Raw genomic sequence first — 25,379 nt, forward strand, 5'->3', positions numbered from 1 at the left:
AAGTACTTTTTTTCGTAATGGAAAACCAAAAAAGGCGAGTAGAGTCGAGGCAAGGCGAGTAGGTACCATGTAGTGGAAAAGCGCCATTAGTATGTGCCATTTCTGTGTCTGTAGCTATTTAGGAGGAGAGGGGGGTGGAGGGTGGGGGTGTGGCCTTGACCAACTGCCACTTTGCTCCATTTGAAAGCCATGATGTCTCTCTCTCATGGGTTGGCCAAATTCTCTGTGCGGACAAAGCAGAGAAAGGGGAGGTAACCTTGCTTCTTATGACCTCATAACAAGCAAGATTCCAGAACAGCTCATCTGAGCTTTCATTTTCTCAAAGGCAGAGCAGGATACCCAGGGCTCGGTTTACACCTATCACCATTTCAAGCCAATTGGGGACCATAGGCAGGCTGGGGGAACTCTAATGTTAAAAAACCTCATAAAGTGAAATTTTCATACCATGGGACCTTTAAGTACAATTTTGAGGTACTTGTACTCTACATCAGAATTTCCCTTTCAAGGTACTTTTAGTCCACTTCATTTAAAAGAAAGCTACACTTTTTAACCAACTATAGGCCTACTGACAGCAAAAATTAGCTATAGCTATAATGATTGTAGCTGATTAAGATTTTTCATACAAATCATATGATCAGCTATAAAATATGATGCTTTGTTATAAATCGAAATACCCAACTCCTTCCCAAAGAGCTGCAACACTTGAATGATGGATTCATTTTAAAGCAGCAGTATTATATAACTATATTACAACATACATTATCATGTAGCAGCATGAAAGGGACCATTCTGCATAATGAATAATTACTAAATATTGCTGATAATACTCATGTACTTTAATTAATTAATAATTTTGTCCATTTCACAGAAAGTAAAAGCAGAAATACTACATTTGTACCACAAAAGCAGAATTAATAAAATTATTTACAGGAAAACAAAAAAAGAAGCACGATGTGAAGTATGAAGTATAATGATGACTACAATTGTGGAATATATTATTATTATTATTATGTAAAGATACAAATATATAATTTGCATAAAAAACACGTCGTCATCATCATCATTGCTAACGCCCCTCAGTGGAGGCCGCTGATTGGTCAACACCGTGCCCCCCTTTCCTTCCTGCAGAGCAAACAGTTTTCCAACAGCGGCCCTATATTTGTCGAGTGTCTGTGTGAGCCCGCAAGGACACTATTTAACCAGGTTAAACACCGACACTACAGCTTCGGGAGAAACGCTTGTTGGTTTTTGCGGCCACATTTTGAATGTGTGTAAGGCGAAAGCCTGCCCCGCCTCCAGGCAAACGGCAGGAGGGCAGAGACAGAGGAAAACAGCCAGCCGAGCGGATAGTTTTGTTTTGAACAGGCATTGTAGTGAGAGCTAACTTTTGTGGAGCTAAAAAGGCTTAGCTAACCACTAGCTTCAAATAAAACAGCGCGACGAAAGACATTAAAGCGCTTATTGTGAACCTGATATAACGTCAGCTTGACAAATATGATGACTCTGTCATCCGTAATAAGACCTCTCGTTTCCAACCTTAACCGACAGCTCGTCAGACATGCCAAGAGTCAACGGATAACGCCTGTCAGGAGATGCAACCTCACTGCGTGCTCAAGCAAATATGTGCTGTCGCAGAGTAAGTACATGTGTTGTAGCTGTAAGTTACACAATGTTTATTGTTTTTTTCCAGCGTGTCGACACGGCAGCTCATTATCGTACAGCTTCAAAGGGAACATTTTGAGCTCAGTGAAACTCTAAACCAACCACTGCCATGCTGATACATACACAATGCCACTGTTGGCGAGAGTTTCTGAGGTTAAAATGCTTACTTTGAAGATGTAAAAAGGCTCTAAGGCCTATCATTTTGGGTCACACAGCATCAGTTAATGGTTACTTTTGTTGTCATCCATGTGCATGGAGAGCACCGGACTGGATTTTCCTCATTACTGGATTTGGATCAAACACACTCTGTTGACTAATCTGTGTTTGAGACGGAGTCTGGCTCCAGGTTTTCCAAACAAGTGTTGAAACCCCTACAGGAACCTTTTGAAGCCCTTTGACCTACATAGGAGCCTTTATAAGTCACTATTATGTTAAGTGTTAAGGATGCTGTTTTCAAATGCACACAGAACATTTAGAGCCTGTTTTTTTTCCAAAGTGTGCCATCTGAAAATAAAACCACCCACTTATTATTCTATGCCATCACATCTCCACTGTATATATCCTTATTGAGGTTAAGTAATGATACAAATGTTAGACCTCTGACTTTAGTCATTTCCCTTAAAGGGATGGTTCAGAGTAATTTCACCCTAGGGTCCTTTGCACCATGACCTCGAGCCAAACACCCCCCTAGAAGCTTTTTTCCCTTGGTTGAACATTGGGCGAGTTAGCGCTATCAGCCGAATGGCTTAGTGCAGGCGCTAATGGAACCAAAGGTGTATCTCGTAAATTACCCAACTAATAATGCCCGGAATGGTACCAATCTACTACAGTAGTACAAATGGGTTCTGTATAGGGGTGTGCAAAAAAAATCAGTTCAAATCGAGATTCAAGCTCTACAGATTCAAAATCAATTCATAGAATTCCAAAAATCGATTCAGATTTTTTTTCTTTTTTTTTCGTTTTGACACTATTGTCCTGAAATGACCTCGCCATTCCCATAGATGGCGCTGCGTCGAATTCACACTGATGCCTGGGCACTCTTGTCATAATCAGAAGAAGAACGAGTGCAGCGCAAGTAGTTTAGTCGGCACAAACGATGGCAAACTGCACAGAGACTTATTCAACCTGCTCCATCCCGTGGATGTATTAAGAGAACGCTCCATCCTCATGGAAGGCGAGAGATTGGACACATTTCGGCTTTTATAACCTTGAGGGGAAGACAGAACTTGATAGGAATCATGCTATATGCAGGCTTTGCAAAGCAAAAGTTAAAGTGATGGTTCGGAGTAATTTCACTCTAGGCTGCTTTGCACCTTGGCCTCGAGCCAAACAACCCCCAATAAGCTTTTTCCCCCTTCTTATAACGTTGGTCGAGTTAGCGTTATCAGCTGGTTAGCTTAGTGCAGGCGCTAATGGACCCACGTTTGTATCTCGTAAATAACCCCACTAATAATGCCCAGATTGATACCAAATGTATACACTAGTACAAATATTTTATGTATTTATAAAACGAGGCATTAGAATGTTTGTAACTACACCAGAAGTATATTTAAATAACACTTGCCTGATAGATACTCCTCACGGCTGCTATCGCGCTTCTGGTGTAGTTACAAACTTTCTAATGCCTCGTTTTATAAATGCATAAAATATTTGTACTAGTGTAGACGTTTGGTATCAATCCGGGCATTATTAGTGGGGTTATTTACGAAACGTGGATCCATTAGCGCCTGCACTAAGCTAACCAGCTGATAATGCTAACTTCGACTCAACGTTATAAGAAAAAGCAGTTAAAGGGTGTTGGCTTCGAATCAAATGCTTTAAGTGAAAAAACCCAATCCTCACTTTAAGTATTTTGGAAACCCCACAAACTTGACAACTCGCATGGTACGGCATCACCCAGAGAGTAACATTAAAGGCGTGGACGAACAACAACCTAAAGTACCGTGCCACTCAACCAACGCACTCTCTTTCAATGCTCTAAACTCCCACCGTTGCGTCAGAGAGAGTGTTCTCAACTGCCGGGGACATTGTAACTGCACAGCGGAGCATGTTCACTCCAAAACACGTAGACCAGCTTCTGTTTCTGGAAAAGAATGTACAGATTCCAGCCAGTGGTGGACTATGAACTGGTTACACACACACACACACACTAGGGCTGAACGATTAATTGCATTTGCGATAATATCGCGATATGTTAAAACGCGATTTCCTAATCACAAAGGCTGCGATTTGGTCACGTGACTCACGAGAGCAAATCAGTCCGCACTCCGTAGTCCGCAGAGAAAGCATCAACTTAGCACGCTAACGTCGCGCCCCCGTTGCCTTGAGCGATTTTTTCTGTCATTCAAACAACTCTGAGCTGTAGTTTAAAACTTTTGTAAGGGTTTTATTCGGGCTCCAGTCCACACATGCAGTTAATGAATACAGGCACGCAGAACTGAAGGCCCGGTTAGCAACGATTAGCTCTGATTAGCGGTTGCCCCGGTTAGCTCCATTATAAAGATATGCGAGACGGAGGAGGCGGAAAAAAACAACCAGACTCTGATAAATGACGTTGGGGGGGCTGTCACAGGCAAGCGTGGACGGGGTTTCAACGGTTTTATTAGTACAGTTAGCTAATCCCACGGCAACACCTGCATGCTACTACTAACGTAACGATAGCCTCTCTGAGCTAGTGCAGCGTCGTTGACCGTGTCATGCACACGCACGCAACTTCATGAGGAGGGGAGGGGCTGGAGGCAGCTCCTCTCCGTGCCGCTGTTAAAGAAAATACACCGATGTATATATTTTACTTATTTAACTGTCTAGTAAAGTTCAAAGACAGTGTTTAAAAAATGCAATCCACATGTTTACATATGTCTATGTAAATAATAATTAAATAATCTAAATACTACTAAGTGTTGTAAAACCACATTTGTTTTTATATTTCTGCAATCTGCACTTTAGTGTGATTTATTTCTGACTTTCATATGAATGTTTCCACCAGGCTTGGTCAGTGCTCAATATACTACTGGGATTGAAGTAGTTAAATAAAAGAGGTCATTCATATAAATTCACGCATCACCTAATTTCACCATCACATACAGGCCTGGCCTCCAGGAAAGAACAGCTTGTTTAATCTATCTAATCTTGTGAAGTTCATACTATACAATGATTTATTGCTAGTTTTTGTTGACTAATACAGAAGACAAAGAGCTTAAAAAATAATCGCATATCGAATCGCAATCGCAATATTTTTTAAATAAATCGCAATTAGATTATTTTATATATAAACCATTTATATTTTATATAAACAAAAGTTCTGTTGAATGGACTGTAGTTGCCACAGTTCTAAAAAAGGGCCTAATTTTAAGAAGTTCAATGTGCCCAGTCGAGTTCACATTTCAACAGTCAACCTGGTAGCTGAAGTACTCCTTAAAACCACATTTAGCAGTATTTTTTGTTTGATCGGAGTACAGCACTTTAAAGCTAAATGTAAAAGCTCTTTTTATTAATGGTCAGACTCTTCTGCTGCTCTCCGATTCTCCTCCATTAGTTGTAGCTCATTGTCCATGTATTCAGGCTCGAATAGGTACGGGCGACCTTCGAAATTGAGCCACTCATCATTGCGTTTAGAGCTGGGCGATATGTCGATATTATATCAATATTGTGATATGAGACTAGATATCATGTTAGATTTTGGATATTGTAATATCGTAATATGGCATAAGTGGTGTCTTTTCCTGGTTTTAAAGGCTGCATTACAGTAAAGTTATGTAATTTTCTGAACTTACCAGACTGTTTTAAGTGTTGTATTATTTGCCTTTACCCACTTAGTCATTATATCCACATTACTGATGATTATTTATCAAAAATCTCATTGTGTAAATGTTTTGTGAAAGCACCAATAGTCAACACTACAATATCGTTGCGCTATCGATATGGAGGTATTTGGTCAAAAATATTGTGATATTTGATTTTCTCCATATCGCCCAGCACTAGTCGCGTTTGATGCTAACCTCAAACTCTGCCATTTCGTTGATCTCTTCTGCTCTTCTCTCGCTTCTTGGTCCTTCACTATTTACCGGTAGTCTCTTCCAGCAATAGTTGTCGTGCTCTGTGCGGGATCTCGCATGATCACCCGGTGTTGCTGAAAAAGTATTTTGGTATATCCAAAGTTTTTAATTCTTTTTTCCGAAGTGTTTACAACTTAGTGTTAACTAATAATTGTTGCAAACTGGTACTACCAACAAAATATTAGTGCATTCCTGGAACTGTGCGTCATTAGACTACATCCTTATGCATCGCTTTCTGACAGGACTTTTACGGGCTTTTCCCAAATCACGGAAGTGACGTTGACGCAGCGGTAGTGGTAGCAGCAGAGAGTAGAAGCCATCAGGCCACTTTAAATAAACTCCTGGTGTACTTACAAACTTTCCAATGCCTCGTTTTATGAATGACTGTAGAAGTTTGGTACCATTCCGGGCATTATTAGTGGGGTAATTTACGAGATACACCTTTGGTTCCATTAGCGCCTGCACTAAGCCATTCGGCTGATGGCGCTAACTCGCCCAGTGTTCGCCCAAGGGAAAAAAGCTTGTGTGGGGGTGTTTGGCTCGAGGTCATGGTTCAAAGGACCCTAGGGTGAAATTACTCCAAACCATACCTTTTTAATTTTGATGTGCCCACGGAACATTCGAGACACCCAACCTTGTATGCCATGTCATGCAAACTGAAACCTCAGTCATCAGGCAAAAAAACTAAAAAGTTTAGAAGTGGAAAAATAGGCCAGTGCAGCAGAGCTTTCAACCATGATAATAAACAAGGTTCATATTTAACTTTAACAAGCCTGTTGTACTGGGCACTGCCTGTCCAAAGTTTTATAGAAGGGCTTTTGGTTTGGCTTTGAAGTGGTCCACTAGAAATTAGGTTTCTTGACAGTCCATTGGCCTTCACTTTGTCCATTGCCCTTGCCTACTGTCATCAAGCTATTTTCTTTTGGTAAAAAAGACATTTCTGCTTTCCCCAATCCTAAAGTATGGAGGCATGATGCCGTCATTTCAACATGCGATGTGTAGGGATTGAGAACTTAGATCCTTGAATTGATCCTCTCAGGCAAAGAGATTACAAATCTGGCTTCCTTCTGTGGGTTTAGCAGACCCAACACCTTAGTCCTGATTTAAGTTTCTGCATGAAATCTACGCCGTAGGTATGCCCGTTGGTATGTAGGCTCTCTCTCCTTTGAGGGTGAGCAACTGGAACAGTTCAGGACTCGCAAAGTTATGACAACCACGAGTACATTTTCTCCTCAACCAACAGTTGACAAACGGCGACGAAAGCCTCTACGGCTGATTTTATTTATTTATTTTTTTTTTCATGAAAACCGTGCTCATGTCCCGTGAAATATGACAGCTACAGTAGCTTGAAAAATAGCGTTATTGGCACTGAATTTGATCAATTTACTGTTTGTCAGACCTCAGAGGAGGTGAGAAGCTAGCGCACCCTGCGGTCTGTCTGCCTCACTCCCCGCTGCAGGAGACGTTGTATTCACATGGCACGCTTTATTCACTCACTGTTTAAAACATTTTCGAGACCTGAGAGCTAGGTTTGAGGTCCCCAGGACATCCTTCTTCTTTTATCTTCGCTTAAGATCAGCCCTAAAATGTTATGGAGTGCCATTGGGAAACAGTCTTGAGGTGCACTCAGTCATTAAATGGTTGATGATAAATAAATGATTTTCCTGTGAGAGGATTAGTGTCCAAGATTTATGCTAAACTGATGCAAGTATCCGTAGGAGAGCTCCCAGTAGTAAAGAAATGGGCCATGAGGGGAACACAATTAATTGGGAGACAGTTTGGGACAACATTTTCCACTGTTCCAAGAACCCAAACCACCAGTATATCCACTTCAACATATGTCATAGGACATATTGGACTCCTCAGAAGAGATACGCCTTTAAAGTCATTCCCGCTCCCTATTGCACGTTCTGTCAACCTGAACAAACTGGAACTTTCCTGCATATGGTCTGGGAATGTGAACAGGTGCATGAGTTTTGGAATAAAACAACATCAATAATATCTGATGTGGTAGGATGTCGAATTCCTGCTGACCCGATTGTTTTGTTACTTAATGACGACTCTAAATTACACCTTCTTGGGAGACGGAGGAAAATTTGGCTAGCCGGCTCAACTGCAACCAAGAAAATGATAGCTCAACGCTGGCTCCCCCCTCACTTGCTTTGTATAAAACAGTGGTTGGCGTATTTTCTAGACATAGTTATGCTTGAGCTCTCTACAGCAAGGATTAACAAAGCCAAATCATCGACTATCAACATATGGGAAAGCACAGCAGCACAAATATCAGACCTAATGAACTCAGCGCCACAAGAAATAGAGGAGAGTGACTAGGTAAGGTGTGATTTCTGATTTGTTCTGTTTCCTCGAGACCGCAGAGGGTTGGAGAGGGTTTTTGTTCTTGTTGAATTTGTGTTTCTCTGTACTATATGTCTTATATATATATATATATATATATATATATATATATATATATATATATACACATACACACACACACACACACACACACACACACACGTCTTTCACATTCACATTTTTACGCAGTTTAGAGTTGCCAGTGTCTGAGAAATTCTTCTAGTTCTCTTAAAAATTACAGACGAAAGAACAGTTGCTCATCGTGATCATCTAACACTCTTACAACTTAAAACACACTTAATCATAGGCCTAATTGATTACTGAACCTAACCTGCCTGTCTTTGGTCTATGGGAGGATATTGGTGTATGAAAATAAAAAAGACTCTGTTGTGACATGGTAGTACAGTGCAGACTTTTCAAATGGGTCCACACTTTCACCTGCTGTCTGCAAGTGGATTTTCTTACTGTCCAGAAATAATTGGAAACCAGTGGCTGCCTGGAATGTAGGGAAACATATTTAAAAATTCAAGGCTTTGGAAAACAATGTCAAGTAATGTAAATTACTCCTCATTACCCCAAATCAAAGCCTTGTCTTATGCTTAACTAACTAGCTGAACACATCTATTTCAATATCTTCACAGTTGACAATTACCCAGTGAGTGAGCATGAATGGCTGTGCAAGCAGTTTTTGTGTGTTCGTGCAATAACAGAGTCAGGCAGCCAACTTCCCCCAGGAGGAGCCGCTGAAATCTGGCGTAGATGCAGGTCATCTCCCAGCCAGACCTGCTTGGCTCTCAGTGGAAACCTTAAGCCCGGTGCTGGATGAAAGGAGAGGAAAATGGACTGTGCTGCTTTTGTGCCCTTTGACAACAACACTTGAAAGATTTTTTTTGTTTGTCTAGATCTTGGTCAGGGAGGGAAACTCTTTTTTTTTTTTTTTTTTTTTTTTATTACTGAGCTTTTTTGATTTATAAGTAGAACATTTTATAAGTGGAGGTCATGTTTTTTGGGGTGGATTTCAAAGGTAAAGGAAAATAAGATGGAGGGAGGTAGAAAAGAAATGAGCGGAGTTTTCGGGTAATTAGAAGTCAGGTCCGTTGACAGACTTTGGCCCGAACTGACGGTCTGACCGGCCAGAGGTCCTGCTCTGATTCCCCTGTTGTGGAGCAGTGCTGGGGGCGTGCCAGGACATTCCACGTCGTACTTTCTATACAGCCAGCCCACTTCTCTCTTATTTTATAATTTCCTTTTAGAAAAAAAACTAAGAGGACTAAAAGGAAGTATTTCCTCACTTGCTCCTGTTTCATTCAGTTCCTTCAAACTGCTCAAGGAAGAAGGATTGTGTGTGCCTATCTAGCACTGACACGGTGTAGTTTTTTGTATTTATTTAATGAGGCAACTTAGATCTTTTGTGCTTCAAAATGGACTGTCTTAAAATGCAGAAAGCAGCCGAGCACAACATGAAAAGTAGGTGTCAGCATTTTTATTTTCAGTTTTCTTTACCTTTTCACGAACAGCAGAGACTGTAAGTTCTGGCTGTTTTACATTTCAAATTTCACTGACTTTCCTCTGTGATTAACTAATTCTTCTCTTCCTCCCTTCTCTCCTCCAGTGCATCCCATGTGGCAGGGACCCCTCGCGATACCAGGAGGTGATCGTCAGTCTCCAATCGACATCGTTGTGCGAAAGAGCGTCTTCGATTCGGAGCTGAAGCCTCTGGTCACAGATTACGACCCACACACCTGCCAACAGATCTGGAACAATGGCTACTCCTTTCTGGTCGAGTATGATGACACTACAGACAAGTCCAGTAAGTCCTCTTTTGTGTCTTCTGTATCTATATTGTCTTAAAAAAGTAAATAATGGTTTGTTCCTTTTAAGTTAATCCTTATTAACTACTAGGTTGGGAGCAAGTCGGTAGTTTCCCTTTAAGTCTGAATGGACTTAAAGGAGATCTCGGCATGGGAATGCAATGTTTTGAGCTGCACAAGAGGTTTATCTCCTTCCTCACCCCCTTAAAAGAGCCCTCTGTAGGAAAATCCTGTCTAATCAATGCTACACTTAAAGCTGCTGAAATGTCATGTGGATCTGGTGACTGTCATGTGACTCACGTGTCTGTCCTGACCTCAACAACTACTATGTAGTCATATAGTCTGTCTTTAAAGTATTGGTCATTTTGGTATAATTGCTGGGCTACACCAAAATCCACTATATAACTTTCCAAACCATCAAAACTAATTACAAATGTTATAAAGCTGCAAAATGAACCACTTTATAGGTGTCACATGCCCTCAGGCTTTGTATTATGAGCTTAGTCTGGTACTGAGAGAACAAAAACAGGTTGAAATGTTGAGAACCATATTTTATCACCAGTAAAATAAACAGAGAAACAATGGAGTGATCTAGGCACAACTGCAGGTACTTTAACTACAGATTCAGTCTTCAAATGGATGTTTTTGACTACAACATGTTATGCTGCCGTATCTCCTCCGTATCTGATGGTAGTAGTACTAGCGTTGAGTAACCATTTACAGGCATAATAAAAACTCATTGCTGCAAAGGTGATTGTCTCTGCTACACAATATTTCCTGGATGTTTCTAGGTCAGTGTTAGTGCCTGAACAACCCGTCTTCAGCTGACGCCCTTGTGTGGGGTAACTTCCTCTTTTTGGAGGAGGAAACAAATACTAGACAGTGATATGATCTCATTCTTTTGCAAGACGAGCACTTCGTTCTTTTAAAAGGATTGGAGATCTGTAAAGTCAAAGTATGATGCACTGATCTATATGTCCTTTTACTTTTTTGGTCAGCGCTGAAAGGTGGCCCCCTGCAAGACAAATTCAGGTTGTGCCAGTTCCACTTCCACTGGGGTGAGAGCAACGCCTGGGGGTCAGAGCACACCGTGGACAGGAGGCTGTTCCCTGCAGAGGTACTGTGCTGTGACATGCATACACTAGCACACAGCAGGTAGTGAGCATGAAACTTAAATCGTTCCTGCAGGGACATTGGTATGCGGCACATTTGTGTAATATTGTCAAGAACATAAAAATGAGGTAGAAAAGAAAATTTGCTGTAAAACACATTGATTAAAAAAAAAACAGACAGGAAGTGGTATATCTCTCTCTCTTTATATTATGTATCATATACCCTTTAGGCAATGCTTTTATCTGCCTCACAATATTATGAGCATGTAGAGGGGGTGTACACAATTATACACAAAACATTTACTACTACAGTATAATACAGTCCTACAGAACATCGCCCAAACATCCAACCAAAGCCACTCTGATGCAGTGATACATTTAAAGTGGACATATTATGCTTTTCCGTATTTTCTGTCATATCTACAATTTTATAATGTCGGATTTTTATGTTAAACGTGGCCAAAACTTCATAGCTGTAATCTTGGCGGCCAATGCTGGTAATTTCTCCCCAAATTCGGGTCACTTTACTACTGGGACATGTCCGGTTGTGTAATATTTGGTTTAGAAGCCTTTTATTGGTGATTTTTCACGGTACAAAGTCCTGCTATATACTCCGTTGCAGTAGCTCCAGCTTCAACTAGTGAAACAACGGTGGAGCGCAAATTCCAGGAAACACTCTGACCAATCAGAGCAGACTGGGCTTTTTCGGGAAGGGGGCTTAAAGAGACAGGCGCTCCTACAGAGCATTTCATACAGAGGGTGAATACAAGTGCAGCAGCCATGGGCAGCATGAGAAAAAAGTTTGTTTTTTTAACATTAAAGCATGTAAACATGTTCTAGTACAAACACAAAATGCAAGTATTATCCTGAAAATGCTATGTAATAGTTGCCCTTTTAAAGCATTTTAAGTTTCACTTTTTTGCTGTACCGTTTACATTGAGGCTAGGGCGGACCGATGTGATTAGGGATGTCACGACACCAGAAATGTAGTAGTCAATACCAATACCAGTGAAATTCCACGATTCTCGATAATATCAATATGATATATGATATCAATCAATACCACTATCCATCCATCCATTAGGGCTGTGTATTGGCAAGAATCTGGCGATACGATACGTATCACGAATACATGGGTCACGATTCAATATATTGCGATATATTTCGATACTGTGCGTAAGACGATATATTGGGATTTTTTTTAAAGTATAATTTTAGAAAAACTAATATTTAAAAAAAAAAGACATGATGTGCATAAAAGTCATAAGTTTACTTTAGGTAAACAATTCAATACACAGAAAATCAAACTGCCTGTTTGGGATTGTGGTTCACAGTCAGCAAATTTTTATTTGCTAAAGTAGGCCGAAGTTCAGCCATAGCTACATTGTTAGCTTCTATCAAAAAGTCAGGCACTGCTGTTACGCAAGGACACTAGTGGTGCGTCTCAGCATAGCCATCTAGCGGTAGGGGGTTTAAACATAACATAAACGTGAACCACTGTCTTCCATGAATATTTTTGCACGTAAACTAAAAAAAATTAAAATTAAAAATAAATAAAAATCGATATTGCTTTTTTGAAAATTGATACAGTATTGTAAAATAAAATATCGCGATACTCAAGTGTATAGATTTTTTTCTTACACCCCTACCATCCATCCATCCATCCATCCGTCCATCCATTGTCATCCGCTTGATCCTGGTTCGGGTTGCGGGTGCAACAGGTGAAGTAAGGTAGCCCAGGCGTTCCTCTCTCCAGCTACGGTTTCTAGCTGCTCCTGGGGGATCCCAAGGCGTTCCCAGGCCAGATGAGATATGTAATCCCTCTAGCGTGTTCTGGGTCCACACCGGGGTCTCCTCCCAGTTGGGTACCCAATGGGAGGCGCCCTGGAGGCATTCTTACCAGATGCTCGAACCACCTCAGCTGGCTCCTTTCGAAGCGATGGAGCAACGGCTCTACTCCGAGTTCCCTCCGGATGTGTGAGCTCCTCACCTTATCTCTAAGGCTGAGCCCAAAGCAATGTCATGGTGTGCTACATGGGAACAGCATGGTGCTAAGCAATAGCTTTAATCATTTTTGAAGCAATTGTAGGTACAGGGCTAGACTGACAGTATTAATGTAGCATGTTAAGTACAGAGGCGCTGATGTCACGTATGGCAGGTGTGTGTCTATGACCATGTCACCATGTGACCAGGCGGTTGAATATAAAAAGCCAATATATACTGTATAGTGCTCAAGAAAGCAGGTAATGAAAAGATATAGAGACTAAAATTACAGAAAGTTCTCTGTAATTACTTTCGTCTTGGCAAAATGTTCTGTTAAGGGTTAAAAGAAGAAAGGAGACTTGGAGGAAAATAAATGTAACACTGCACTGTTTAAACATTGCAAATGTTGATTTACTTGGCTGTCCCGTTTATGTTCTATCCACATGTCCTTGAAATGCCTGGAAAAATACTGAGAGCACTGTATCAAAGACATCAAGTTTGGAGAAGGACAGGCTTTATGATGCTATGTCTATATTCTGCTGGTTGTTTAGCTGGTAGCAGGCATGCTGTGTGTGTGTGTGTGTGTGTGTGTGTGTGTGTGTGTGTGTGTGTGTGTGTGTGTGTGTGTGTGTGTGTGTGTGTGTGTGTGTGTGTGTGTGTGTGTGTGTGTGTGTGTGTGTGTGTGTGTGTGTGTGTGTGTGTGGTGTGTCAGTCCAGTGTTCTGCCATGTTCTTGTTGGGTATGTGTCAATGTCATTGTTGTCGTCACTCAGCGGTCTTTGTGTGTGCGGAGGGTCAAGTTACAGTACAGACTGACAACTTTGTGCCATATTTGTTGCTGTCAGTGACAACATGCAAACGATTAGAGCTGTGGTTATATCGAATTTTGTTAACTGGCATGTATTGTCATACCTACAGGTATGACAATACATGCCAGTAGGTATGTATGTCCATACCTACATTTCACTCCCACTCTACCAGTCCCTGCAGGCTATGTTGCCTTTTACATTATGTATTGTAGTGATATGCGAGTGTTTTCTTTAACGATTTCCTATAATGATTAGAAAGGCCGCTTTCAGTAATTAACGTTTCCATGCGCGCAGTAATGTCACTGCAGAAAATATCATGGGAAATTTAAGCAGCTAAACTAAAAACTGTTAGAAATTTGACAGAGGAAGCAGAACTAAACTTTTAGGTTCTGTAAATAATCAATGAGGTTGTGATGCTGACTGCTCTTCCTTGTGCGTAAATGCGCACAGCAGCAGCTCTGCTCTCTGTGTTCACATTTTAGAAAGTTATTAATGTTTTCATCATTAAAGCTACATTGTGTAATTTTTTGAGTTGATTCTTAGCAAAAACCCTTTTTGTTCTTTGAAAAATATGTGCTCATTCATGTGTAATTACTTGCACCAACTAATCAAAGTATTCTCGTAAGCGTAGAATCTGACATTCAGAATACATACGAGTGAGTCGCTCGAATGGCGGCAGCCGTGTTGCAGTGGCACCGTGAGGAATGCCAGGGGGAGATTACTCGCGACTGCCGGCAGATTTGAAAGCCTGTTGAAGATGGAGGATCACGCCTATTCCCGAGGACATGTAACGGAGTCCCCAAGGAAGTTAAAAAGAGAAGCAAAGCAACAAGACCAAAAGTTAATATTGGAGTGGCTTTTCCACGATGGAAAGAGCTCACGAGGAGCAAGGATTTTTACACAATGTAGCTTTAATGATGTTACAGCTCATTACAGCTACAACAAGGAAATTCTATAAACCAAGTGCTTCACATGAATAGACATAACTAATTCAAAATAAAACCGACTTAATAATAATATTGCATGCACCGAGGCCTTCAAAATAGACATAAAATGAACATAAAAACAGGGATAGAATGCCGTAATTAAAGCCAAACAAGATTGAAAATAAAATGGTAATAAGTAATAAAAGTTTCCACGTAAGAACACACAGGGCGAAATCCATCCTCGGAACATTGTAGTTTCACCAAGGCAGACCTAACATCTGCCTTCACATAATTACGTAACCAAGTGTAATGGCAGTCGGATTCTCTTAGCACCAAGGTTGGCTTTTCCTAAGTCCTTATGAATTCTCCTTCACATCTTTTCTTCACGTTTTGATTGTTTTCTATAGAGGTTAAGGAAAAGTGGTTAGGACATAGTTGTCTTTGACTGTTTGACCGCAGCCAAGGTAATGGTTTCCAGTCCACACACACACACACACACACACACACACAGACTAATGTGTTTGTATGCTCTGTGTGTTCTCAGCTCCACTTGGTCCACTGGAACGCTGACAAGTACAGTTTGTTTGAGGAGGCAGTGATGGAGGACAACGGACTGGCTGTTATTGGAGTCTTTCTTAAGGTACGCTACGCACGTGTGCACTTTGAAATGCCTGCAATATTTACAGAAGAAACATTGATTGATATACACAGACATGTTTCAGTCTACCTTGTTGCGCAATGACACTGTGCACATACACATTTTGCAGTTGGTTGATGACCTGGTTATGAAAAGCAATGCTCTATACATTACGTTTTGTGTGTTATATATGCATGTCTAATCCTTGTGTAGGTGGGGAAGAGACATGAGGGGCTGCAGAAATTGGTAGATGCTCTGCCTGCTATCAGACACAAGGTTAGTCCACTCACGCACACAATTTTTTTAGGTTACGTGCTGAAATGTACTCGATAGTCTAGCGTCCAAATATATTGACCCTTATAAAATCCCTTTAAAATCTGGTTATGAATGGTAACAACACACTAGAGGGTAAATTCTGACTCCCTCTAGTGGTTCAGTAAAGACATTACAGGACTGGTAAGACAGGCCTCTCTCTCCATGAATATGTAATACTTCGAGCACAACTCCCATTGTCTAAATTATATAATAATAATAATAATTACAACAATGTACAGTGGTGCTCATAAGTTTATGAATCCATGCTAAAGTTGAATAAAAAGAGGAATAAAAGAATCATCTTTTGGGAATTGATCTTAATGCCTTAAAAAAATTAGGAAAAATCCGACCTTTAAGGAAACCAATTTTCTTTGTGATTGAATAATGTATCGTAAATAAATAAATGTTCTTCCTTAAAATACAGGGGGCATAAGTAAGTACACCCCTATGTTAAATTCCCATAGAGGCAGGCAGATTTTTATTTTTCATGGATCCAGGATACTATGCATCCTGATAAAGTTCCCTTGGCCTTTGGAATTAAAATAGCCCCACATCATCACATACACTTCACCATACCTAGAGATTGGCATGGGGTACTTTCCATAAAATCATCTCTCAATGCAAATCAAACCAGCTATTAGGCTAACTGAAATAAAACCATGCCAGTCTCTAGGTATGGTGAAGGTTATGTGATGATGTGGTGCTATTTTAATTCCAAAGCCAAGGGAACTTTATCAGGATGCATAGTATCCTGGATCCATGAATTAACTGGCCTTTAAAAATAACTGACTGCCTCTATGGGAATTTAACATAGGGGTGTGTATGCATTTAGAACATTTATTTATTTACGATACATTATTCATTCACAAAGAAAATTGGTGTCCTTAAAGGTTGGTTAAATTATTTTAATTAAGGCATTAAGATCAGTTTCCAAAAGATGATTCTTTTTTTTTCATTTTTTTTTTTTTTATTCCTCTTTTTAGTCAACTTTAGCATGGGTTCATAAACTTACGAGCACAACTGTAAATGATCTATCATAGCTATCATGGTCCATGCATAGTATGAACAGGAATTGTAGTGGTGCGTGATAACAAAAAAGGTATGATATTTAACTCCAAATTAAGGTTACATGCACATAGGGCTGTGATGATAATAGCGTCACGGCAATACCAGCGGTGATAGGACAATGACATCATCACTGCATTTTTTATTTGTTTATTTTCTAAAACAAATTTGGCTGGTGAAAGTTACAGGAGTGCATATGTCGTGTGATATGAAATATAATAGACGCGGCCATTGTTTAGTTATCATCATTGATGGTCGTCTATCCTATATTCAAGAGATTATGAAGTTTTATCGTCACTTCAGCTTTGCACAAGAGGAGGATGGACAGTCTATTAAATATATATGGGATTTTTTTTGTGTGTCCGGTTTTTACCAATTATTTCTAGGCTTGAGTACCTGTGCTATCTACAGGTAACGTTTAATATAATACACGGTAAGGAAGGGAAGGACATTTCTCTGTTCTCAGCTGAGTTGGACAGCATAGCGCTGCAGTTACATCATTGCACTTTAGCCTACCAGCGGAAATTCCTTTTCCTTAAAGCTTAATCCTGAAAAAAACAGCAAGGTTGAATTTTAGCCTGCCGTAAGGTTTAAGCCGATGCTTTTTAGAGGGTAACGCCCTTCACTTTACTGGCATTATTGACAAAATATGAAGCCACCATGTCTTGAGAAGCTTGTTGTTTTATTGTTCACTTTTAACTCCCTTAAAATTGCCTTTGCAATCTCTTTTTCCTCTTGCTTTTCATCACAGCCGCACTCATACACTACTCTCAGCACTTGCTCTCCTTGTGCAACCACACAGGCACTGATGTCCCTCACTTAAGGCACCTGCCATTCTCGCTCGACTACTTTCGTAACAGGGGACTATTGGTGCGTTCTTTTTGTCTTGTAATAGCAACTAGTAGCTCGAGTGTGACGTCACATCCATGTTGGAAAACGAGTTACCTTGGGTTGTTGCGTTCTTTTTGTCACACAATACTACGAGTTGGAGAAAAGATGGATTTTTGTAACATTTTTAGTAACATTTAGGATTCTATTCACCCAGTTATTGACATATTACACAACTATATTTCACAGTTTGATGCATGAAAATTACGTTTTGATTAACGTTAACGTTAGGCTACTGCTCTGCTTTCTGCTCAAGGCTCGGCTTAAAGCCGTTGTTGTCATATAGCAACCGAGCGTCTCAGCTGCACAAGCTACAAAATAACTAATCAGGCGGTATTTAACTCCTAATAAGACTGTAGCGACATGCCTATAGGTAGCAGTATACAGTGCTATGTGTACGACTTGGTCATTTGGTTACAACAAAGACAAAAGTGCTTAAAACTGTAGAAAACCACAATGTTTACTACGTGTGATGCACGACGTAGCCATCTTTGAAAGTGAGCTCGGGGTCCTCTGAGTTCAGACGACTTGACGAGTTGTAAATACGACCTTGGGGGCGTTCTTTTTGCAACTTCCGGGTCGTAACTCCGGAAAACAACTCGTAAAACGACTTCGGTGGACAAAAAGAACGCACCATTAGACTTACTTTGGTAACACCTGCCTCCTTGCCTCACCATACACAGCGCATGACGGTAGTTTAGTGCAGTCAGGGCAGTTAACAGAAATTAACCACATTCCCATAAATTCCCTTATGCATTATGTTAAGTACTTCCAGAATTATTCCTAACAAAATTCTATGATTTAAAAGATTTATATATATACAATATGAACTGGTAGCTAACTTCTTCTCTCTGTTAAACTTTATTTCCAACAGAAAACAATTCATTACGTACTTTTCTTGTACGCACACAATAAATGTCAAACAAAAAAGTCAATCAATAAAACAACCAATCGGAGCCATTCAACATAAAACAGCCTTCTCATTTAGTGGCATTTCTTTATACTGGTAGTTACTAGGGGTGTGATGAGACACTCAGCTCACTAGACGAGGCACGAGATTGGGTTCACGAGAATGAGACAAGATTTTAACACTATTTTAAAGAAAACTTCAATTAAGAAATGACTAGGGAAAAATAGTCTTTTATATAATCGAAAGTCACCAAATGAAAAACGAGCACTGTGAAAGGTTTTGCCACACTCAGATGACTGGCTTCTCTTCTGTATAACTAACCTCTTCAGACCCAATAACTGCAGCGTGAGCTTCTAACTTCTAATTGAAGCTGTGTGTGAAAATTGGTTTAAATATGTTTGTATATTGGTGGTTGTACATGTTTAGAGGACTGGCTGGAAGTCATAGTTTCCCTTCGTTCACATCACTGCTACTACACTGCTTATCACTAATAGTGTCTGATAAGGTCGTTGTTTGTCCAATAAGAGCAAATGCGACAGTTGTATAACCCTCATTATATAACACTTGTGTATTTTATCTTGGATAATGATTAGATAATGATAGTTGCGTATTTAGATAATAGCTTCAGTCTTGTAGCATTATATTATCTTTGCTGTAATGATACTGATGTTTTTTACAGATAAAGATTGCAGCACATTTATTAATATAATTATTATATGAATATTTTAAATATCTTAATAATTGTATTCTATTTTAATCATGAGAACTTTTGTATGAACAGTGTAACACATTTCAGCGATGCTCTTGCTTGTCTCTCATCCAAACGCGATGTTACAAAATGTAATTTCAGACATTTATTTACTATTAACCTATATAAAGACATTGGTAAATTCATTTCAAGCACCAAAACAATTGGTACAACACATCATAACTTAAGGTTTGTTTTCAAAAGAGATTTGAGGACTTTCAAAAAGCCAACATCAACGTTTCAGCTTTGGTGCCAAATTATCTCTTTACACATTGCGCTAGAAAAGATTTGGGTGTCTGTTAGGATAATTATTTATCAAAGAATGGACAAAAAGTTTACTTGCAGCAAGTAGAGTCAGTTTACAGCACTTCAGCATAACTGAAGATTGTTCACAACAGTGTCTTTTTAAAGGAGTTGGGAGTCAAGTTAGTTATTCGGTTCATGCAGTCAGTAGCTTAATTTCTTATATCTGGTCAGGCCCGGCATCTCCTCCACATTATGCGTTCTGCCCTCAGGGATACATCCTGTGCTCTTTGCAAGGTCACTCAGCTTTCATGATTAACACATGAAAGACAGAAATACTGAAACAGCAGTTTTGATGCAAATGGTTTAACAAAGAAACTGAAGCAAAACCGTTCTAAGCATAATTTTTCTAACGGCGTCACTCTACGGAAAGCTGAGTTTGTTCTGAACGTTTTGATACGAAGCACACAGGGATCAGTTTTATGCGAATACCCTTAAAAAGGTCAATTTAAGAAGATATGTGAACATGTTCTTAGACCTCAGAGGGTTAAATGACCGTGTGTGTTGTTTTCTTCCTGTGTCTGTCTCTGGCTGTCTGTAGGACAGTATAGTGGAGTTTAACAGGTTCGACCCAGTCTGTCTGTTACCCAGCAACACCGATGACTACTGGACCTACCACGGCTCTCTGACAACACCCCCTTTGACAGAGTCCGTCACCTGGATCGTTATGAAGCAGCATATAGAAGTCAGCCACGACCAGGTATGTGTGTACATGAATAATTGTCAAGGTTTGTAATTTGGCTTTAAAGTTTCAGTGTTTCCCACAGGGATTTGTGGGGCCGCAAGAAAATGTTGTACATTCTAAAGTTAAATGCATCAATCTGGTGCACACAAAATTAAGAGATCTAGATCTATGAAGAACATTGTGCTCTTGTAAACAATTTTGTATCCCATACATATAAACTATATATATTTTACATACAGTAACTGAACTTACCAAGGTTTACAGCACCTCAAGTTTTTAGAAATGTAGCTATTTCAAGGTTCATTTGTGGGACTTTTTGATGTGGGGCTATATTTTGCCAATTCTCCAAACAAATTGATACAGCAAAAAATGCTTCATTTTGACTCTGTATATAGTCGGAGTTACCCTTAAAGGGGTGATAGAATGCAAAACCGATTTTACCCTGTCATAGTTGAATAACGACAGTTCGGTGGGTAAATAGGACATACATAGAAGCTCAAAATCCCATTGACACCCCTTTACTATGAAAATCTCATATTTTGAAACTGCCGCTGAAAACGGGCGAATCTCAACAAAGCTAGTTGCTTACGTAAGCATCTCAAGACCTGTACCTTTGTCACGCCCATGGGTGTATTAAGAGAACGGTCACGCCCCAACATTTACATAGGCTACACAACTGACCTGAGATCAGATAGTCTTCTGAATCTAGGTCGCGCAGATCTCTGCTATTCCATTACAAAATTCACTTCTGAAACTTTTTTTATGCGAGAAATCAACTATGTAAAGCTCAAATATGGGCCGCTTTATGAAAATGGATTGCTAATTGCAAATTTTGTCCGACTGTGTCGGAGTTCAGCGGCCGGTGCTGCCTGTGTTGTTGCCTCGCCGCCTGGCCTGCCTTCCTTCACAGACCCCGGCCTGCTTTGAGCTCGATTGAGCTCCGTTACGGCTGTGAGCCCACAGCACTCCATACCCGCACAAAGTCACCCTTTTTTGGGCTAATTGACTACCAAATGCCGCTGCTCTGACAGAGCTCCAGGGCCTGCAACTCCCCTCTTCCTGCTAGCTAAATGCCTGGTGTATGTGAGTGAGAGTGTGGTCAGCAAGCTTGTTACACCAGCAATCTCATACCACAGGTTCCAGTTAATCTTTTAATGTGTGTAATTATAATGTGTTGAGTTATTTAAACGAACGATTGAGGAAATAAACGCCACTTGTCCGTGAGTCTCAGTGATGGAGCCTGCGGCTGGATGGAGCTAGCTCTATCAATGAGAGCTAGCTAGCCTCCTCTTAGCTTTATAAGACCTTTAGGTAGATGTTGTATAAGTGGCGTGACGAAATTCAAACTGTAAATATACTCGGAATTACGCCAAAAATGAAGCTAACTATCCGTGATTTGTAGCTACACATAGCTAGGATTGAAGGGACAGTCGCAGCTAACGAAACCCCTAATCTTCACAAATATTCATTAACTTGAAATCGGACACCGTTGTTAGCTTTATAAGACATTTAGGTAGATGTTGTATAAGTGGCGTGACGTGTGTAACATGTGGTAAGAGATTGTTGGTGTAACAATCTCGCTGACCGCGCTCTCACTCTCTCACACGGGCCATTTAGCTAGCTAGCTGGAAGAGGGGAGCTGCAGGCCCTGGAGCTCTGTCAGGACAGCGGCGTTTGGTAGGCCATTAGCCCAAAAAACAGTGACTTTGCGCGGGTATGGAGTGCTGTGGGCTGCCAGCCGTGAAGGATCTCCAAGTACCTCTTAGCAGGCCGGGGTCTGTGAAGGAAGGCAGGCCAGGCGGCGAGGCAGCAACACAGGCAGCACCGGCCGCTGAACTCCGACACACAGTCTTACCAAATTTGCAATTAGCCATCAATTTTTGTAAAACGGCTCATATTTGAGCTATAAATAGTTGATTTCTTGCTTAAAAAAGTCTCAGAAGTGAATTTAATAACGAAATAGCCCGACAAACAATGTATAACTTTGCAGTGTCTGAAATATGAGACCTGCTGTCGAGTCTACCATGTGTTTCTATGTAGTTTGCTCAAACCAATCAGCGTGCAGCTCATTCTAAATATTCATGAGCATACCATATTTGGAAGAAAAGCTCTTGTTCCAAATAGAGCCATATTCACAGGGTAGTTAAGGGCCTAATAAAATAGCATTCGGGCAATTTCCAGCCCAACCAATGTTACATACCCTTTTAGGAGACCTTAAGGAACAGTGTAAAATACCCTATATAATCATTCTATCACCCCTTTAATTAAAGTTGAGTCATTGTCAGGATTTTCTTTTCTAGCACCCCAAAATCAAAGAATACATTCATTTGAATATATAATCTAATCTAAAGTTTTTAGCCTCTTTTAGCTAATTGTTGGTTGAATTTCTGGCCTACAGTCTCAGCTCTAATCAGCCCTGTACCCAGACAATGGAGGGAGCTAAAGATCTCTGTTAAAATCTCTGCCACACCAAACAGCAGACAGACAAAGGTAGCAACTACCTGGTGAACAGTGCAGCATTAGATAGTATTTTTCGGAGAAGTTGGTGGAGTTTTTTTGGGGGGGGGGGTCAAGTGACCAGGTCAGACTTTTCTTTTTTTTAATGTATGAACAGTCAAGGCAGATTTTATGCGACTTTTATTTCAGTCTACATCAACATTTGTCACAATTATCTGCCGGCGGGAGAACAGTGATAGAGCAAGTCAATGGAGGGAGAGTGAGGTGTTAGACCTAAGCTATTCACAACACAGTCCCACCAATCCCAGCCAATTTGGCTCTCTTTCTCTTCATTCTTCTCCTCCTCAGCACCTGCTCATTAATGTTACGGCTGCCATTACACAAACATTTTGAAATAAAAGCAAAAATGCTTACTTCCTCCATAACCTACCTAACTTTAGTGCAACAGCGTGCTGCGTCTGATGTCATTGTTATTGTTCTTTTGCGCATGTGGGTCAGTTCAAAACCGCAAACCGTTCACACTGGAGTCTGATATAGGCCACATTTTAAAAGGTAATGTGAACAGCCAAACAAACAATCGGATCAGAGCAAAAAATCCGAATTAAGCATTAAGACTTGCGGTGTGAACATAGCCAAAGTAAATCGGTCTGTGTATGTTTTTTTTTATAAGCTTATTTAAAGATCCCATGACATGGTGCTCTTTGGATGCTTTTATATAGGCCTTAGTGGTCCCCTAATACTGTATCTGAAGTCTCTTTCCCGAAATTCAGCCTTGGTGCAGAATTACAGCCACTAGAGCCAGTCCCACAATGAGCTTTCCTTAGTATGTGCCATTTCTGTGTCTGTAGCTATTGAGGAGGAGAGGGGGGGGGGTGCGCAAGGTGGAGGGTGGGGGTGTGGCCTTGACCAACTGCCACTTTGCTCGTTTCAAAGCCATGATGTCGCTCTCTCATGGGTGGGCCAAATTCTCTGGGCAGGCAAAGCAGAGAAAGGGGAGGTAACCTTGCTCCTTATGACCTCATACGGAGAAGATTCCAGATCGGCCCATCTGAGCTTTCATTTTCTCAAAGGCAGAGCAGGATACCCAGGGCTCGGTTTACACCTATCGCCATTTCTAGCCACTCGGGACCATAGGCAGGCTGGGGGAACTCATATTGATGTTAAAAAACCTCATAAAGTGAAATTTTCATGCCATGGGACCTTTTTAAGACTCCTAATCCCATTTTCTCTGTTGCCCCCTTTAGCTGGCTGTCTTCCGGAGCCTTCTGTTTACATCAGCTGAGGAGGAAGTACAGAAGAGTATGGTGAACAACTTCCGTGTGCAGCAGTCTCTCTGCGGTCGCACCGTCCGCTCTTCCTTCACTCCTTTCCTACAGGAGGTGCCGTCGGCTGAAGATGACAAACTCACCCACTGACAACGCTGGACCCAGTACACAAAGTAACGCACACCATGACCACTGGTACACACAGTGACCATACCAAAACTGCTTTCACTCTTTGATAATCTGCCAAGACTCTTCTTTTCTCACTCTGTCTCTCATCACATTTGAAGCAGAAAACATATTCAGTATGACGAAGATTCCTCAGAGGACCTTCAGTTATACTTATTTCTGTTTTTTCTTTCATAGAGTGAAGAGAATTTATTCATTTTTTAATTACAAACGGTAAAGCATTTTTACGTGGAGGATGTAGGGATACTTCTGTTTCTGGGTAGTTGAGATTTTTAATTTGTTTGGATTTTTTTTTTGGGAGTGTTGCAGACCAATAACCAATAAGGGATGTTTGCTGTGTGGAAAATATGTAGTTTTACTAACTTTCTTAAGCTGATATGAAAACTCAACAGCAGTGGTGTTTTTTTTAAAATCCATATTAGGAGGCTGCTGCTTGTTTACAGCAGAAAGCCCAGGAGATTTTAACAGACACACCTTGGAAGTGTGTCTCTCCAGTAAAATACATAATATATCAAATAATGTATCTAATATCATCAAGGGCTTTTTTTAAATCCCGTATGGTGGTTTATTGGGTTTATCATTAATTCGGTCATCTATACATTAGTAAAATGATTAGAATGTATATTTTTTTGTATCTGTTACAAAGAGATTATATTACTGTATATGCATTACATCTGACATTCAGAAACCTTTATTTCTTTCAGTATGTGACATTCAAAAATCCCTCACATACATTAAAGTATTAAAGGAACTCTACTGAGCCTGGGGTCTTCTACTCAGACCTATTAATATGTTACTAATAAAGACAAACATCCCAGGTTACTGTAGCAGCACATACATGCATTTTCAGAATATTCTGATTGAAAGAAGCGGTTTTCTTCCATGACTCTTTTTTTTTTTTTTTTTTTTTTTACATCAGTTTTAAGTACCATAACCACCACAGTGCCTTAAAGTGCTCATATTATGCTCATTTTCAGGTTCATAATTGTATTTAGAGGTTATATCAGAATAGGTTTACATGGTTTAAGTTTCAAAAACACCATATTTTTGTTGTACTGCACATTGCTGCAGCTCATCTTTTCACCCTGTGTGTTGAGCTCTCTTATTTGGCTACAGAGTGAGGCCTCACACTTCTATTCAATCTTTGTTGGGAGTCGCACATGCGCAGTACCTAGGTAAGGACTACTGCCCAGTCAGAAGCAGAGAAT

The 25,379-nt window shown here is 40.4% G+C and overlaps 1 protein-coding gene across 2 annotated transcripts; it reads left to right on the forward strand.

Annotated features, from left to right (window-relative positions):
* Nucleotides 1-1,131: 1,131 nt before the first annotated feature.
* Nucleotides 1,132-24,975, forward strand: ca5a (carbonic anhydrase Va). Of its 2 annotated transcripts, none has more exons than XM_039809066.1 (7): nucleotides 1,132-1,636; nucleotides 9,685-9,882; nucleotides 10,882-11,000; nucleotides 15,257-15,352; nucleotides 15,563-15,625; nucleotides 20,120-20,278; nucleotides 23,965-24,975. In XM_039809066.1, the coding sequence occupies exons 1-7, from the start codon at nucleotides 1,495-1,497 to the stop codon at nucleotides 24,133-24,135; spliced, it is 948 nt and encodes a 315-aa protein (XP_039665000.1). In that variant the 5' UTR covers nucleotides 1,132-1,494; the 3' UTR covers nucleotides 24,136-24,975. The 2 variants fall into 2 exon arrangements, with proteins under 2 accessions (XP_039665000.1, XP_039665001.1); XM_039809067.1 differs by lacking the exon at nucleotides 1,132-1,636 and adding an exon at nucleotides 9,366-9,539.
* Nucleotides 24,976-25,379: the final 404 nt, after the last annotated feature.

This window comes from Perca fluviatilis, chromosome 8 (assembly GCF_010015445.1).
Source record: "Perca fluviatilis chromosome 8, GENO_Pfluv_1.0, whole genome shotgun sequence".
Lineage (NCBI taxonomy): Eukaryota > Metazoa > Chordata > Actinopteri > Perciformes > Percidae > Perca > Perca fluviatilis.